Source organism: Amblyomma americanum, chromosome 8 (assembly GCF_052857255.1).
Source record: "Amblyomma americanum isolate KBUSLIRL-KWMA chromosome 8, ASM5285725v1, whole genome shotgun sequence".
In the NCBI taxonomy this organism is placed as follows: Eukaryota; Metazoa; Arthropoda; class Arachnida; order Ixodida; family Ixodidae; genus Amblyomma; species Amblyomma americanum.
This window is the reverse complement of record NC_135504.1, coordinates 126,717,052-126,732,013: the sequence shown is the minus strand read 5'-3', so window position 1 is coordinate 126,732,013 and position 14,962 is coordinate 126,717,052. Positions and strand designations below refer to the sequence as shown.

General features: G+C 48.0%; 2 protein-coding genes across 2 annotated transcripts in view; one reads left to right on the top strand and one right to left on the bottom strand.

The window, feature by feature from the left end:
• Positions 1-7,607, top strand: part of LOC144102069 (Golgi to ER traffic protein 4 homolog) — a 28,667-nt gene extending 21,060 nt beyond the window's left edge. The window contains exon 7 of the mRNA XM_077635346.1: positions 6,696-7,607. Within this exon, the coding sequence (XP_077491472.1) occupies positions 6,696-6,820 (125 nt within the window). The 3' untranslated portion in view covers positions 6,821-7,607. The remainder of the gene's footprint in view (positions 1-6,695) is intronic.
• Positions 7,608-12,647: 5,040 nt separating this feature from the next.
• Positions 12,648-13,724, bottom strand: LOC144102070 (transmembrane protein 186). Its single transcript, XM_077635347.1, has one exon. The coding sequence runs from the start codon at positions 13,582-13,584 to the stop codon at positions 12,865-12,867; it is 720 nt and encodes a 239-aa protein (XP_077491473.1). The 5' UTR covers positions 13,585-13,724; the 3' UTR covers positions 12,648-12,864.
• Positions 13,725-14,962: the final 1,238 nt, after the last annotated feature.

Below are 14,962 nucleotides of genomic sequence, written 5' to 3'. Positions count from 1 at the left end.
ATATAGAGTAAAAGCTCGTTAATTCGAATTCCACAGGGCCGCCAGGCCAGTTCGAATTAACCAAAATTCGAACTAATGAAAGTGAGCAAAAATGGATGCGTTTGATGCCCGGAGGACATGAAAAACATTTATGTAGCAAAACAATCTGTTATCATCTTCTGCTTCTTCTCTCTGAGGGCTACCGTAGTCACTCGGTCTTCTAGCGTCCACTTCTTTGGCTTCTCCGGACAACACCCGGAAGACAAGGTTATGTCTGTCTCGAAAGCGGTGAAACCATCCTTCAGAGGCGACAAAATCTTCCACATTCGTGCGCAAGGCGAAATCGGCAGCCTTCGCCATGATAATTGGGCCGCTCAGTGGAATGTCTGCGCTTCTCATTTCCTTCACCCACGTGATCACAGCGGTCTCAATTTCCGGATACTTGGCTAATCGGAGCCTTTTTCTGTTGCTGGCGAAATCTTCGGCTTCGTAGGCATCCTCGATGGCCTTCCTATTTCGGACGTAGGTCGACAACGTGCTTGGTGAAATCCCGTGCTTTTTCGCGATTTCCACTTTGCTGGCCTTCCGTTCGTCCCCCTCGCGTAAAATCGCCACTTTCTCCTTCACAGTCTTGGCGCGGTATTTCCCACGCGAACACATCTCGCGGACACAAGCTCACAGCAAGCGGCGTGCAAAATGAAGGCTAAAACACTAAAACGTCGTTCCTCGAATCAGTCGCGGCAGGAAAGACTGGTTAGTACTTGTTCCAGCACCCTAGCGGCGCCCCGATGGTTGTGGCATCTATCGTTCTGCCGTGAAAGCTTCCAACAATGGTTTTCAACAGCGGTGCTTGCCAGCGCGCAGTTCGAATTATGGGTGGCGGCACCAATTTTTGAGTGAATTGACGAGCTGTTACGCGCATAGACTTCTATGCACTGCGAACCGGACCACGATGACTATCTCGAATTATCCAAAATTTCGAATTAACGAGTTGTGAATTAACGAGCTTTCACTGTAACTGCTGAATGTTACCGGTACTCACCTGTGAGGCAGAAACGTGGAGGCTAACAAAAAGGGTTCATCTTAAGTTAAGGACAACGCAGCAAGATATGGAATGAAAAATGATAAGGTGTAAGAGACAGGAAAAGGGCGGAGTGGGTGAGGGAACAAATGCAGGTGAATGACATCCTAGTCAAAATCAAGAGGAAGAAATGGCCCTGGGCAGGGCATGTAATGCAAAGGCAAGAAACTGGTGGTCTTTATGGGTAACAGACTCGATAACGAGAAGGTAAGCATAGCAGGGGGCGGCAGAAGGGTAGGTGGGTGGATGAGATAAAAGAAGTTTGCAGGGATACGATACGATAAGGAGGCCGCAGCTGGTACTGGACAACAGGTGCAAGGGTAGGGTGGCTGCAACTGGCACAAGACAGGATTAATTGGAGAGAGGGGCCTTTGCTCTGATGATGATGATGATGATAGGGGGAGCTTGAAAAATTAATCTGAAAATAGCAAACTATTAGTGTGCAGAATTAATGCTTCCAAGTCATCAAGCAGACGGACACTTTTGAAAAAGACATTCACGCACTATGTCTTTTTCAAAAGTGATGCACCAACAAGCCCAAAGTTCCACCCTATTAAGACGGACACTGTCCCACATTTCTCCATTCTTCTTCTTGTGCAGCTTTTGCATGGTTCATGTTTCACCTTAAAGCACTTTGTGAAATGTGAACTGAGCAGGTGGTCACGTATCACTGTTAGCATGAGGGCCTCAGTGCATAAAATGCATTCATACTTCATTGTAGTCACTAGACATGTTCATTGTTTAAAATGAGGTTTCACGTCTCAAAGCAACTTGGGCAATGAGGGATGCCGTAGTGGTGGGCTCTGGAAATAATTGCGACCACCTGGAGTTCTTTGACGTGCACTGACATTGCGCTGTACACGAGCCTCCAGCATTTCACCTCCATTGAAATGAGACTGCCGCGGCCAAGATCAAACTTGCGTCATTTGGGTCAGCAGCCGAGCATCATGACCGCTGAGCCACCTCTAGCCAGTAGTTTACATTGGTGTACCCCTGATATAGAGAGAGCATGCAGCAAGCCAAACATTGCATATTGATCTTGGTTTATATTGCTGTTACATACTATTTATGCATTAACCGTTTGCTTGAAGTATTCTTGTTTTTGTAGGAAGCTTCGTAACTTGCTGAGCAGATGGCCTTAAGTTTGTGTGCGAGACAGCTGCTTTTGGCATTTCGGTTATCCTTCGATGTGTTCCCTGATGAAAGCATAAGCAACAGGTGTAAGTACAATAATAATGCCTCTTATTTTCTGCAGTGAGAAATTCAGAGTTCTGTGAAGTCATGACGAAAGATCTGCAATATTTGGTGGGACATGTAACACGCACAGCATATTAATGTCTAGGTTTACTTTTTAAACCTCCCTCATTTACTCCAAATGTACTGTCGGGAGCAGAAGTGATGCCTATTGTGTACCGTTGTGTAACTCAGTGCGTTTGAAACACATTTTGGCATTATGGGCAAGAGAAAGCGCCACGGATCAAAACGAGCTAACTGCCATGCCTCTAGATGATGCCAGTCACCTCCTCACCTGTCTGGACAACAGGCACCAGAGAATGGCTCACACATGAGGTTTAAACAAAACTCGAGTGGTGTACTCGGGACAATGCATTCTTTCAAATGAAAAATGGCTGTTGCAGTTCAGTGCCATGTGGAATGCTTGGTACCGTATTTACTTGAATCTAACGCGCCCTCGATTGTAACGCGCACCCGTTTTTCGTGACCCCCCCCCCCCCAAAATAAGCTCCTTGATTGTAACGCAAAACCGTTTTCCTTCGCAAAAAAAAAAAAAAGTACCACACACCTCACGCTTTCATACACTAATACAACTTTGTCTCGTTTGGAAAAACAAAGGTTTAATCTCGATGCGCTAAAGTTGCGATAATAAAACACACACACACACAAAAGGAAACGGCTTATCTTGCCAAGATTGTTTTCACTCGTTGTCGCTGTCAGGCAACTCCTTATCACTGTCGACGGACCAAAGCATTTCATCCTCGGTGCCGTCCATGGCATTCGATATACCACATTTTTTAAAGGCCTTGCTGACCATGGCAGACGGTATCGTGCACCACGCATCTTTCGCCCATTCAGTGAAGTCTTGCAGCGAGGGACGCTTAATTCTGTTGCTGGGAGTGAATTCATGGCTGCCATTCACAAGCCATTCGGTGTAGAGCGCCCGAATCCTGTCTTTTACCGACTTGTTTAAACAAACATCGAGCGGTTGGATCTGCGATGTCATGCCGCCGGGTATCACGACAAGGTCGGTGTTGCATGCAGCGAGCTTGTCCTTGATGCGTTCGTCGAGATGGTACCTGAACGCGTCAAGCACAAGCATCGCACGCAGGCCCAAAACTGCCGCCGGGTCTCTTGCGCCAGACGTGATCGATCCAGTCGGCGACCAAGTCCGTCGTCATGCAACCTTTTTCATTTGCACGCACAATCACGCCACTCGGAAACACGATTCCTTTCGGGAGCGTCTTGCGTCTGAATATAAGATACGGGGGCAGCTTGTGTCCATCCGCGGTGCAACAAAGCATTGCGGTGACGCGTGTTTTTCGTGGCCGGAAGACAACACGCGCACTTGCTTCGCCCCCTTCTTTTCAACAGTTGTGGTGGCAGGCATGTCGAAGTAGAGCGATGTCTGATCGGCATTTCCAATCTGGCCGAGATGGTAGCCGTTTCTGCGGCGCAAATTCAAAACGTACCACTGAAAACTGTGCAGCTTTTCTTCATACTCCTCGGGCAACTTCTGGCATATCCCCGTCCGCCTTCGAAGAGAAAACCCTTTTCTCTTCATAAAATTTGACAGCCAGCACCTGCTCGCTTTGAAGTCGCTCCGCATGAGCCCCGTTTGTAGGGCTAACTGCATCGCCCGGACTTTGAGCAGATCAGTCGTCACTGGCCGCTGCACCGCTCGCTGCTCTTGCACGTATTCTGCGAGCCGCTCTTCTATTTCGGCGAACCGGCCTTGCTTCGGTCCACTGAAACCCTTTCGTGTAGCCTTGCCGGCGAAAATCTTTTCCTTCTGCTTGCGCCTGCCCGCACGCATGTTTCTGGAACTCCGAATGCGCGTGATGTGGCCCGATTTCCGTCCGTCTCTGCACGCATGATGACTTTCCTTTTAAATGCGGCATCATGATGAACTCGACGTATCTTCGCTGTCGGCACGTCCATGCTGGTAGATCAAACGCAGAAAACGGGTAGACTAAGCACGAGGAGGACGCTACTGCAGCTAGGCTGGCTAGGCATAGACAGCTAGGCTCGAAGTGCGTACGAGGCGGCCATTTTGAAATGCCGATGGCGATATGATATCGGAGATTTAGTGTCGTACTCGATTCTAGCGCGCACCCAATTTTTGGACACGATCTATCGGAAAAAAGGTGCGCGTTAGATTTGAGTAAATACGGTATTCTCTGTGCTTGAAAAGTGGCACTTGTTTGACACAATGCCCACACAGCTACTTCATGATTTCTCTGATTATGCCTTGGTGCACAATTCCCCACCTTGTGCAGCGACTGCTTGCCACAAGCAGGATGCAGCCTTACAAAAGTATGGAACCCGCCTGCGAGTCACTTTCGTTTCTGGACAGCCCAGTTACACAACAAGGGGAAGCCCCCAGGGTGGATTCTGCACATTACTCAAAGCAAAAAAAAAAGATTTTGCCGCTACTGTTGTCACAGCTGTAGGTGTGGACAACGATGAGGATGAAGTGCTGACATGCGCATACATTGTGAGGCAGTCCTTCACGTCGACACTGTCTGCCCCACAGAAGGTCCCAGAGTCGCGTGAGTGAGCAGTGGCAACTTTCGGGGTCACAGGTGCCGGTGCAGCATCCCCTTCGAGTGGCATGGTTAAACAACTTCGCTCAAGGAGTGCGCTGCGGAGTTCTGTCTTGGCTGTTGTGGTTATCCCGCACATCCACCAATAACATAACGAGAAGAAACAGCAAGGAGCAATCAGCACTTCGTCCTCATCGTTGTCCACACCTGTGGCTGTGGACAATGACCAATATGATGACAGGGAGAGAGAGGTGAAACGTTATTATAGTGGATTTTCACTGATTAGGATGGTCCTTTTTATTCAGAAGTCCAGCGCTGGCTGCGATCTTCCATGAACGGCGCACCAGCAGAAGCTGGCAGCTGGGCACGGGGAGGAACAGCTAGAGTGCCCACAAGGGTCTTCTGGGGGGGGTGCCTGTGCAAAAGCTGCATGCTGGAGGTGTGTCGATGGAGTGAATGACATGTTGGTTTTGGGGCAAGGAGAGCATGTGTGTGTAGCTGCTGATAACAGGACAACTTTCTTTCATGAAGCATGCAGTGAGCTGAAGCTCATGACTGTTCTCATAGAAGGGTGTGAACGCATTGCTGCCAAAGCCTTGGCACTTGATGCGCAAGCTTGCTTGAGCTGATGGGGGATCAAGCATGTCAGGGCATCAGCAAACTTTGTTCGTTGCCAGATTCTAGCTTTCGAGAGGGTTTAAATGATACAGTATTGTGCATTATTATCGTCAAGACTTTCAAAAATTTCTCCGCCTCAACTGCTGGCTCGTTTGCGGTGAAACTGCACACAGAGCTTGCCTATTATGGTAACTTTTGTATCGTAGTAAGTTTTACAACGGTACTTTCTTAGTTTAGCCGTACATGATGCGAAAACGTAATTGTCTGCGTTGAGATTGGTGAACCAAAACCTGCAAACGCTGTTTTTTTGCTGAAAAGCGGCAGTGGCACCGTCTGTTTTCTGCAGTGGAAAGCGTCACAACAAGGCGTTGAGGCAAGCGTTGCAAAAAGTGCAGGCCCTTTGAATATGCCGTTCCAGCCATTTCGTCTACTTCAACTGAAGCGCTTCCAACATTTTCGGCTAACTGAGCGGAAAAAAATATCAGAACAACTGATTTAACGAGGCTTTCCTTTCAAAGAATATTGTTTGCAACGCTCGCCTCGGCGCCTTGTCGTGACGCTTTCCACTGCAGAAAACAGATGGCACCACTGCCGCCCTTCAGCGAAACGGGTTTCGCTGAAGGTTGCGGGTTTCGGTTCGCCTATCTTGACGCAGACGATCACGTTTACGGATCATGCATGGGTCAGCTAAGTAAGTTGCTACGATACAAAAGTTACTATAATACGCAAGCTCTGTGTGCAGCTTGACCCCAAACGAGCTAGCGGTTGAGGCGAGAAAATTTTTGAAAGTCTTCACGATAAAAATGCACAATACTGTATAATTAACCACGTTCCTATTGTTTTGTTGTCCTTGCTGTTGTAATAACAGCATATCAAAATAACGCTGCTGCTAAAACACAATTCTGTAAAAAATACTCAAATCCGCAATTTTTTGCGGAATTGCAGGAAGGTAGAAGAAACCATATCGACACAATAAAGGTTGGGCTCCGTTTGCAGTTGTCTGTGCAAATGACTGTGTGCAAAAGAGTACTGATTAGGCCTTTCAGTGCAGACTGCTGTTTATTGAAGGTTATGGAGGTTTAATTTGCTGCAGATTCCTAGGCATTTTCCATGTGACTAGGTTGAGTTTACTCAGCTTGACTGTGTTTGGCACAGGGGGGACCCAGGCAATATATGGGTCATGTGGTGCTTTTGAATTCATTTGTTTCCATTTCACTCGTGTGAAAATCTTCTTCCAGGTAACCTGATCCAGACATTATTGGGAGGACTGGAAGACGACGATCAGAGCACATCAACATCACAAGCGAATGCGGCATCGGCATCCTCAGCACATGCCGAGGTCCAGCCCGAGGAGCTGGATTAAAATCCGATCAGAAGACAACCTGCTGCAGTCCAGCTTTCTTGGCTGCTAGATTGCAACGCCTGCAAGGTTACATGGCCGGGATAGCTTCTTTTGTCCAGTCAATGGGAGAGCAGCTGGTGCAAATTCCCAAGAAGTGCGACGCGGAAAGTCCTTAAAACGCCACAAGGATGGGTGCAAGTTTGAAGTGGAGGAGTTGGCACACACAGCAGTGTTTCGTGCGTACGCTACATGTGTCTTGGCTGCAAATTGTGTCGCTGGTTGTACGAGAAACATGGCTCGGGCTGCGGATGGATTTCTGGCCACTTTGATTGTTGCACATTGTGCTTTTCAACATGACGTGAAGAAGAGGGCTGACCGAAAATTTTATTCGTGGGGACATGCGGCCACCATTGTCTTGTTGCTGGTTATTGCGACGATGATGGCTGCTGTGAAGTGCACATTCATGTTTTTACTTTATTTTTTCTCTAACATTTTTGTTGCTTGGGTAGAAAACAGTTTTTTTTTTTCTCTTTTTGATGTTTGAATGAACAGCACTTTGCGAGATGTGATGCGCGAGGCAAGCACTACAATGTACTTTCCTTATGACCTGTGGAAGAACCTCTTTACTCTGTTGTTCAGTGCTTGCTAATACTTGAGTGTTTGTTGGATGTTGACAAACAAGCATCAGTAAACAAAACAGTTCAGTTTGTGCCCTGTAAGAAAGGAGCAGGCATTTGAAGAAGCTGCTGTCGAAGGGCTAATATTTGCCGGTGGAGCAATAAAAGAAATGTGACAGAGGTAGTGTTCATTCGTGTCTCTGTTGTCTTGAAAAAGCACTAACGTTCGCGCTCTGCCACGTGGTGCGAGAACCCAGTGAGAGCTGTCAAACTGTGCCCTTTTTTTGTGACACAGTGCCTCATCTTTTCCAACTGCACTGCATTGTAGTGCTGCCTGATTCATCACTGTATGCGCTGCACCTCTGCAGTGCAGTGCTCCCCCGTCTACTGCCTGTATGCGTCACTCCAGTATCTCCTCTTACCCACCCCGGCAACCTCATTGTGCGGACATCTACGCCAACGCCGCAGCTCTCGAGTGTTCTCACTAACAGCTGTCGCTGAAAAACTCTGCTCTTTTCATTATTAATCAACCCACAGCACCCTCTGGAAATGGCCTTGTTCGTGTCATTCAAATCGCCTGCTACAAAATTATCTAAAGCTACACATAATTTACGAAACTAGTAAAAAATGAAAGGCTTCAAGCAAGAAGTACACGAGGCCATTGAACCGTCTAGCAGTGCCCACTCTGGAGGACACTGGTGTGTAGTAAGAACTGTAGGCAGGTGAAATTAAACTGGAGCCTTTGCGTGACTGCATGCCTGGCAGGGTGAGGTACATCTTAAAAATTCTTAAACTGGACTGCCGTTAATTCGGAAATCCCGATAATTCGAACTGCTGGCTTGGTCCCAGTCAATGTCCATAAAGTCTATGGTGTCATACATTTGCTATTTCACACGCTGTAAGTCTCAGACCAGTTAACTCGAATGTGCTCCTGAATTTGAGTATACCTGTTGTTTGTAATGTTTTTTCCTCAACAGTGAAAGAAACCGAAATGAACAACAGGAAATCCATCTCAGACAGTGTAATCACTAGCGAGCTTGACAACGTAGTTGCTCCTAACATGTGCGATTCTTGTGCAAATGCAAATGCCACGAAAGGAAATATGTTACCTTTCAAGTGATATTTGCTGTGGGGTTAACACCTTTGCTCAGATTTTTGCTGCTGCCATTATTGATTGTCGTTATGATGTGGTATGGTATGGTGTATGCGGTTTAACTTCCCAAAGCGACCCTGGCTGCGAAGGATGCCATGGTGGAGGGCTCCCATGACTGACTTGAACCCATGACCTGAGAGGACAGCAACCAGAAGCCACGACGACAGGTTTTATTACATGACGCTGTGTACCATGGCTGCTTTGTAGGGCAACTGTTTTGTCTCGCTGCATGTCTAGTAAATCTAAATTTGTTGTAAAGGAATGCGGTCGCTAACCAAGCCATGAAGTTCAAGACGTTTCCGAACAGGTTCCTTGATCGCTGCGCGGGACAAGAAATCGTCGCAGCACGTAGTGTAAAAAGCGTGCGTAGATGGGTGGTATGGTTCCTTGCATCCGGTTTATGGTAGCTGGTGTCGATTGGATGATTAGAGATTCCATCAGCTGCTGAGATGACATGTTCCTTTCCCTTGCGATGACAGTGGCGTGGTCCCAGTCAATCGTGTGAGCATGCTCTTGCACATGCTGGGCAGTGGCATTCGTCGTGTGATTATTTCTTACGTCACGTTTGTGGTCGTTAATTACGCCTTCTGGGGAACTTTCCCATTTCGCCAACCTAAACCTGGGGGCAATCAGCACATGGGATCCGGTAGATGACACCTGGAAATGCTTCAACCGGCAGTTTGTCTTTCGCGTTCATGAGTTGGTTACAGAGCTTGCTGGTTGGGTTGTGCGCAATACGCATGTCATATTTTGAAAACACACGCGATAGTGCCTCGCTGATTCCCTGCACGTAAGGAATGGTTGCACTTACCTTTTTCCTTTAATCCATTGCCTGACCAGACGAATTTTCATCAAACCATTGATTATGTTAAATCTAAACATGACGTATACAGGCAAGCTATCTCGGGAGACGACGAAAATCTGATTACGAAACCACAAAGCATGAAAGTGTCTAACCCTACGGACAGAATAGGACTGGCAGAGCTATCAAAGCTAATAAACGCAACATAGCCAACATAAAGAAGTTTAACATGGAGAAAATCGAGCATGCTCTAAAGAACAGAGGTAACCTAAAGCAGTGAATAGGAAACTAGGCATAGGTAACGATATGTGTGCATTGAGATGAGGAGGGAAATGTCATTAGCAATATGGATAAGACAGTTTAAGTAGCAGAAGAGTTCCACACAAATCTATACAGTAGCCAATGCAATCGGAACGTTAGTGAGAGGGACAGTAACGCACAGCAGTGGGGCATCTCGCCAGTAACGAAAGAGGAAGTAAACACGACCTTAGGAGCAATGCAAAGGGGGAAGGCAGCTGGTGCGGATCAGTACATCCCTTGAAGGACAGAGGGGAGATTGTGCTAGAAAAACTAGCCACCCTGTATGCGCAATGCCTTATGACCTCGACAGCTTGGAAGAACGCTAACATTATCTTAATTCCTAAGAAAGATGTCAAGGACTTGAAAAATTACAGACCAATCAGCTTACTGCCCGTTGCCTGCAGGGTATTTACTAAGGTGATCTCAAATAGAATCAGAACAGCCTTAGACTTCAACCAACCAAATTATCAGGCAGGCTTTCTTAAAGGATACTCAACAATAGGCCATATTCGCCAGTCAGGTGATAGAGAAATGCACAGAATATAGCCAACCTCTATATATAGCGTTCATTGATTATGAGAAATCATTTGACTCAGTGGAAACTTCAGCAGTCGTACATCAGGGTGTAGAAGAGTCTTATGTGAAAATATACTGGAAGATATCTAACTGCATAGCTACCGTAGTCTTTCATAGAGTCACCTATAAAATAAAGAAGGGTGTCTGTCAGGCAGGAAGACACGGTCTTGCTAATGCTGTTCACCGCCTGTTTACTTGAGGTGTTCCGAGGCCAGAATTGGGGATAAGATTTAATACAGAATACCTAAGTGATTTGCAATTCGCTGATGACATTGCCTTGCTAAGTCACTCAGGAGATGGGCTGCAAGGCATGATAAATGAGTTAGGCAAGCAGAGCACAACAGCAGGTCTTAAAATTAACATGCAAAAAACCAAATTAATGTTGAACAGTCTCACAAGAGAACAGCAGTTCACATTTGGTAGTGAGGTGCTGGACGTGGTAAGGGAACACGCCTACTTGGGGAGGCTAGTAGCCACTGATCAGGATGATAAGAGGGAAATGACTAGAAGAATGGGGTGGCGAGCATATGCGGCAGGTTCTCTCAGATCATGAATGGCAGTTTACCAATATCCCTTAAGAGAAAAGTGCACAGCAGCTGTATCCTACCGGTACTTACCTACGGGACAGAAACGTGGAGGCTAACGAAAAGGGTTCAGCTTAAGTTAAGGACAACACAGCGAGCCATGGAAAGAAAAATGATAGGTGTAACGTTAAGAGATCGGAAGCGGGCAGAGTGGGTGAGGGAACAAACGCACGCTAATGACATCCTAGTCGAAATCAAGCGGAAGAAATGGGTTTGGGCCGGGCACGTAATGCGAAGGCAAGATAACTGCTGGTCCTTAAGGGTAACGGAGTGGATTCCAAAAGAAGGCAAGCGTAGCAGGGGGCGCCAGAAAGTTAGGTGGGTGGGCGAGATTAGTAAGTTAGCAGGCATAGGGTGGGCGCAGCTGGCAAAGGACAGGGTTAATTGAAAGGAAATGGGAGAGGCCTTTGCCCTGCAGTGGGCGTAGCCAGGCTGATGATGATGATGACTGACAAAAGGTTTGATATGCGTTACACAAGCAGTACAACCTGCCTGGTGTGCAGCTATGTTATGTGTGGGGCTTCCACTTTGCAGTCAAATCCTTCCGAGGCTTCCGCCAATTGGGGAAGACTTGATGAGTGGCTCCGCAGAAACAGTGTTTTAGTAATTTTTCTGCAGTACACTTGTGTGAACTTTCAGATCCTATGATGGCACTGGGTTTGCATGGCAGTTAGACACATCACACAGTGTTTATACAAGCAAAATAAAAAGGCTGGAATGTGTGAGAAATTTGTCTTTCAGTTGTGTCACTGGCAGGAAGTGGAAATAAAAGCATGCGTGCTAGAAGCAACATGTCTCCCTCACAAAGCAGCAATGCATGCTTCATGTAGGCAGAAGCTGCCTCCTACTACATTTAGCACATATGGTCATGTTTGGAAAGTTAATTCTTCTTATCTAGAGAGATTGGTTCATGTGCTTTCTAGCTGACCAGAAATACAGAGCTGCAAGTATTATGTACTGTCAGCTCACTTATACAGCGCTACACTCTTGAAACAAAATTTGTTTTCATTCTATTTACAGGTAAGTCATCCTGCATGTGATCATCCTAAAACTGCCCATGCCTGCCTAAGCACTCGCTGGAGTGAACAACGACGTCAAAACTTTTAAACTTTTGTAAACGATGTGCACTAGCTTTTGTACGCATGAACATTAATGCAAAAGCATGTACGTCCTTAACATAAAAGCTGTCAGCTGACAGCGTCCATGGCATGAAATTCCTCAGTGACATCACCATGCTCTTGGATGACACCATAAGCTAGTGACGTCGATAGCAAAGAAGAAAAAAGTTAATTTCTTCCAAGGTTGCAGGGAATTGAGCAAAGCACCATCAAATTGCAAGGCGAGCATGCAACCCATTGGCTGCAAAACCACGTTACTTCTTGGCGAATTAACCTAGTGTATGCGTTTCCTTAAGACTGTAGGTGCATCATTAGAAAGAAACCTTTAATGAACCTCCCAACAGAGCAATCGATGAGACAATACTTTCGCATTTAGATCACGTGAGCAGTCTTTTTAAGTGCCCTCCGTAATTTCTTTTTCAGTTTCAGAAGTACGTCGCCCACACGGAATGCTGCGTTTTACCATGTAACTTTTGTTAAAAGCTACTCAGCTCTCCGCAGTGCTTTCTTTCATAGCAGAACCAACCGATACCCTGCTACGGTTACAGCACAAGCGGATGCTTAAACTGCATCCTTTGCCACCAATGCTACTGCAAGGAAACTGCATCCAACTGGCGAAATTGCTGTCAGACCATGTTAACAGCAACTGTAGCACCTTGATGCAGTCTACTGCGCATTTCAATCCTTCTGCACCTGCATAATAAACGGACAACATTCCCAGCTTTTTACTTTTTTTTTCTTCAACTCTGGATGCAAGAAATTTGCAAGTTCGAGGAAGGACTGCTGCTGCCGCCCGTGACCCCAAGCTTCGCAGTAGGGTCACTAGGGAAGCTGAACTACATCACCAGGCAAGTTGAATCACACCGCTAGGAAAGTTGAATCGCACAGAAAAACTTTAGGCCATATAGCACGGTGTCACCGAAACCTGGCCAGGTCCCGGCCGAACACCTTCTCAAACCGTTCCCTGTCCACTATTCCGCCGTGCTTGAGCGACACCAGGAGGGGGTCATTCGGGGCGCTGTACCGGTGCAGTTGGAGGTACCACGATCCCCACACCTGGCCCGAGTCGGCGAACTCGACCACGTCGGACGTGTCGTACACGTGGTCCTCCCGGCTGCCCCAGAAAGTCAGGTGGGCGACGCGCAGTTTCGTGCAGTCCTTGTTGACGTACATGATCCCGATAACGCGCTCGGCAAGGTAGCCCGTCAGGAAGAGCACGATGCTCGCCGACAACGTGACGGACAGGAGCATCACGTTCATGCTTCGCGACGTCCACTCCATGTAGTCGGCCACTAAGAGCGGCGGTGCTACGGCGAAAGTCAATACGCACTGGTAGATCTTGACACGACAGAGCATTCGGAGAGCCTTGATGTGCGGGTAGTGGAAGATGGTCGTCCATTCCTCCCCGTCCGACTGGTCCAGTTTCCGCGGCGCCGCCGCCTTGTGCGCCGCTTCGTCCTCGATGAACCTCCGGGACAGCGCGCTGCAGGCGACGGTGTTCGGGCGAAGCAACGACCGCGGCGTGTGAAGGAGGCACAAGAATCGCGGCGCGCCGGTCAGCGCGGGCGCGGTGCCGAGCGATCGCCGCAGCGCGCGCACGGTGAGAGGCAGCAGCGAGGGAAGTCTATGCGCCATGGTGTCGTTCTTTAACTCACATCAGTCGGTCGTAGTTCGCGCTAGCAGGGACAGAGCGTTTACCCCGCTTCGTAAGGAGCTCCGTGTGTAAAGGCTCACGAAACACCATGGCTGCTCCTCCGCGTGCTTTGCGCGTGAAAATTAGCTGTTATTCTCACGGTGGACGGCAGATTTGCGCTCACGCTATTGGAACGTCTATGCGCAGGACATTCAAACGTGTCTTCCTTCCATGACCCATGCCGTAACCTGTATTCGCATGACACGACATTGCGATGTGCCTGGTATCTGAATGCCATATTCTTATCCCGCGCACGATTGCATCTCCGTCATCGTAGGATGGCTATGTTTCCTTTAATATTGAGCTAAAGTGTGCAATATGTAGATGGAGATGTGTTGGTCTGTTTGAAGCAAATCGTTCTTAGCCGTATAAACTGCTTTTTGCTACCGAGGGCTCTAGTTGTAGCAGATCATTCTCAGTGTTTTGTTGTCGTGAACCCTAGGCCACCAGCTATGTCCTGTGGATAGTACTCACTCACTCACGTCCATGCTGGTTCTTGCATTTTCCACACTGCATAAAACCGCGTCTAGTTCCTTAGCCAGGACTGTTTGTGGGGGCCTGAGACAAATTCTTGTATCAGGGGAGAGGGAAACAGTGCCTCACGAGATACGGAAGCACGGTATCCATGGTTCAGGTGAGCTCGCGGCCATAAAGAAGGAATAACGGAGAGTAGCCAGTTGTGCTTTGTGTGGCAGTATTGTCAGCGTATCTAACAAAGGGGGGAATATGGTCCCAAATTGAGTGGTCAGATGCAACGTATACATCGCCAGCACATCGCTCAATGTGCGGTCAGTCGTGCCATTTGTTTGAGGGTGGTTGGCCGTTGCAGAGCGGTGAGCGATGCGGCATTGTCGAAGGAGTGCTTCGACGGTGTCTGGGGGAAATACGCGGCCCTGGTCGCTCAGAATTTCCTTAGGGCAACCATGGCGCAGAACGAAATAATGGAGGATGAAAGACACAACGTCTTGCGCAGACGTGGATGGCAAGGATGAGGTTTCTGCGTAGCGCGTGAGGTGCACGATCTACCGCCACGATGACCCAGCGGTGGCCAGCAGTAGTGATAGGAAGAGGACCGTAGAGACCGATGCCGACGCGGTCGAATGGGCGCGTGGGGCTACGCAAGGGCTGCAGTGGAACGGTGAGGAGGGGTTTTGTGACATTGGCATTCTGGGCAGGGGCGAACGTATTGATGAATGAAGTGGTACATTCCCCGCCAGTAGAAGCAGAATCGATGGCGTGTGTAGGTCTTGACCACACCGGCATGAGCGCACTGGGGGTCGGTGTGGAAAGAGGCGCAAATTTCGTGCGGCTATCGGAAAG

Excerpts from the sequence above, each read along its gene's own strand:
- LOC144102070 (XM_077635347.1), bottom strand. The coding sequence starts at position 13,584 with ATGGCGCATAGACTTCCCTCGCTGCTGCCTCTCACCGTGCGCGCGCTG.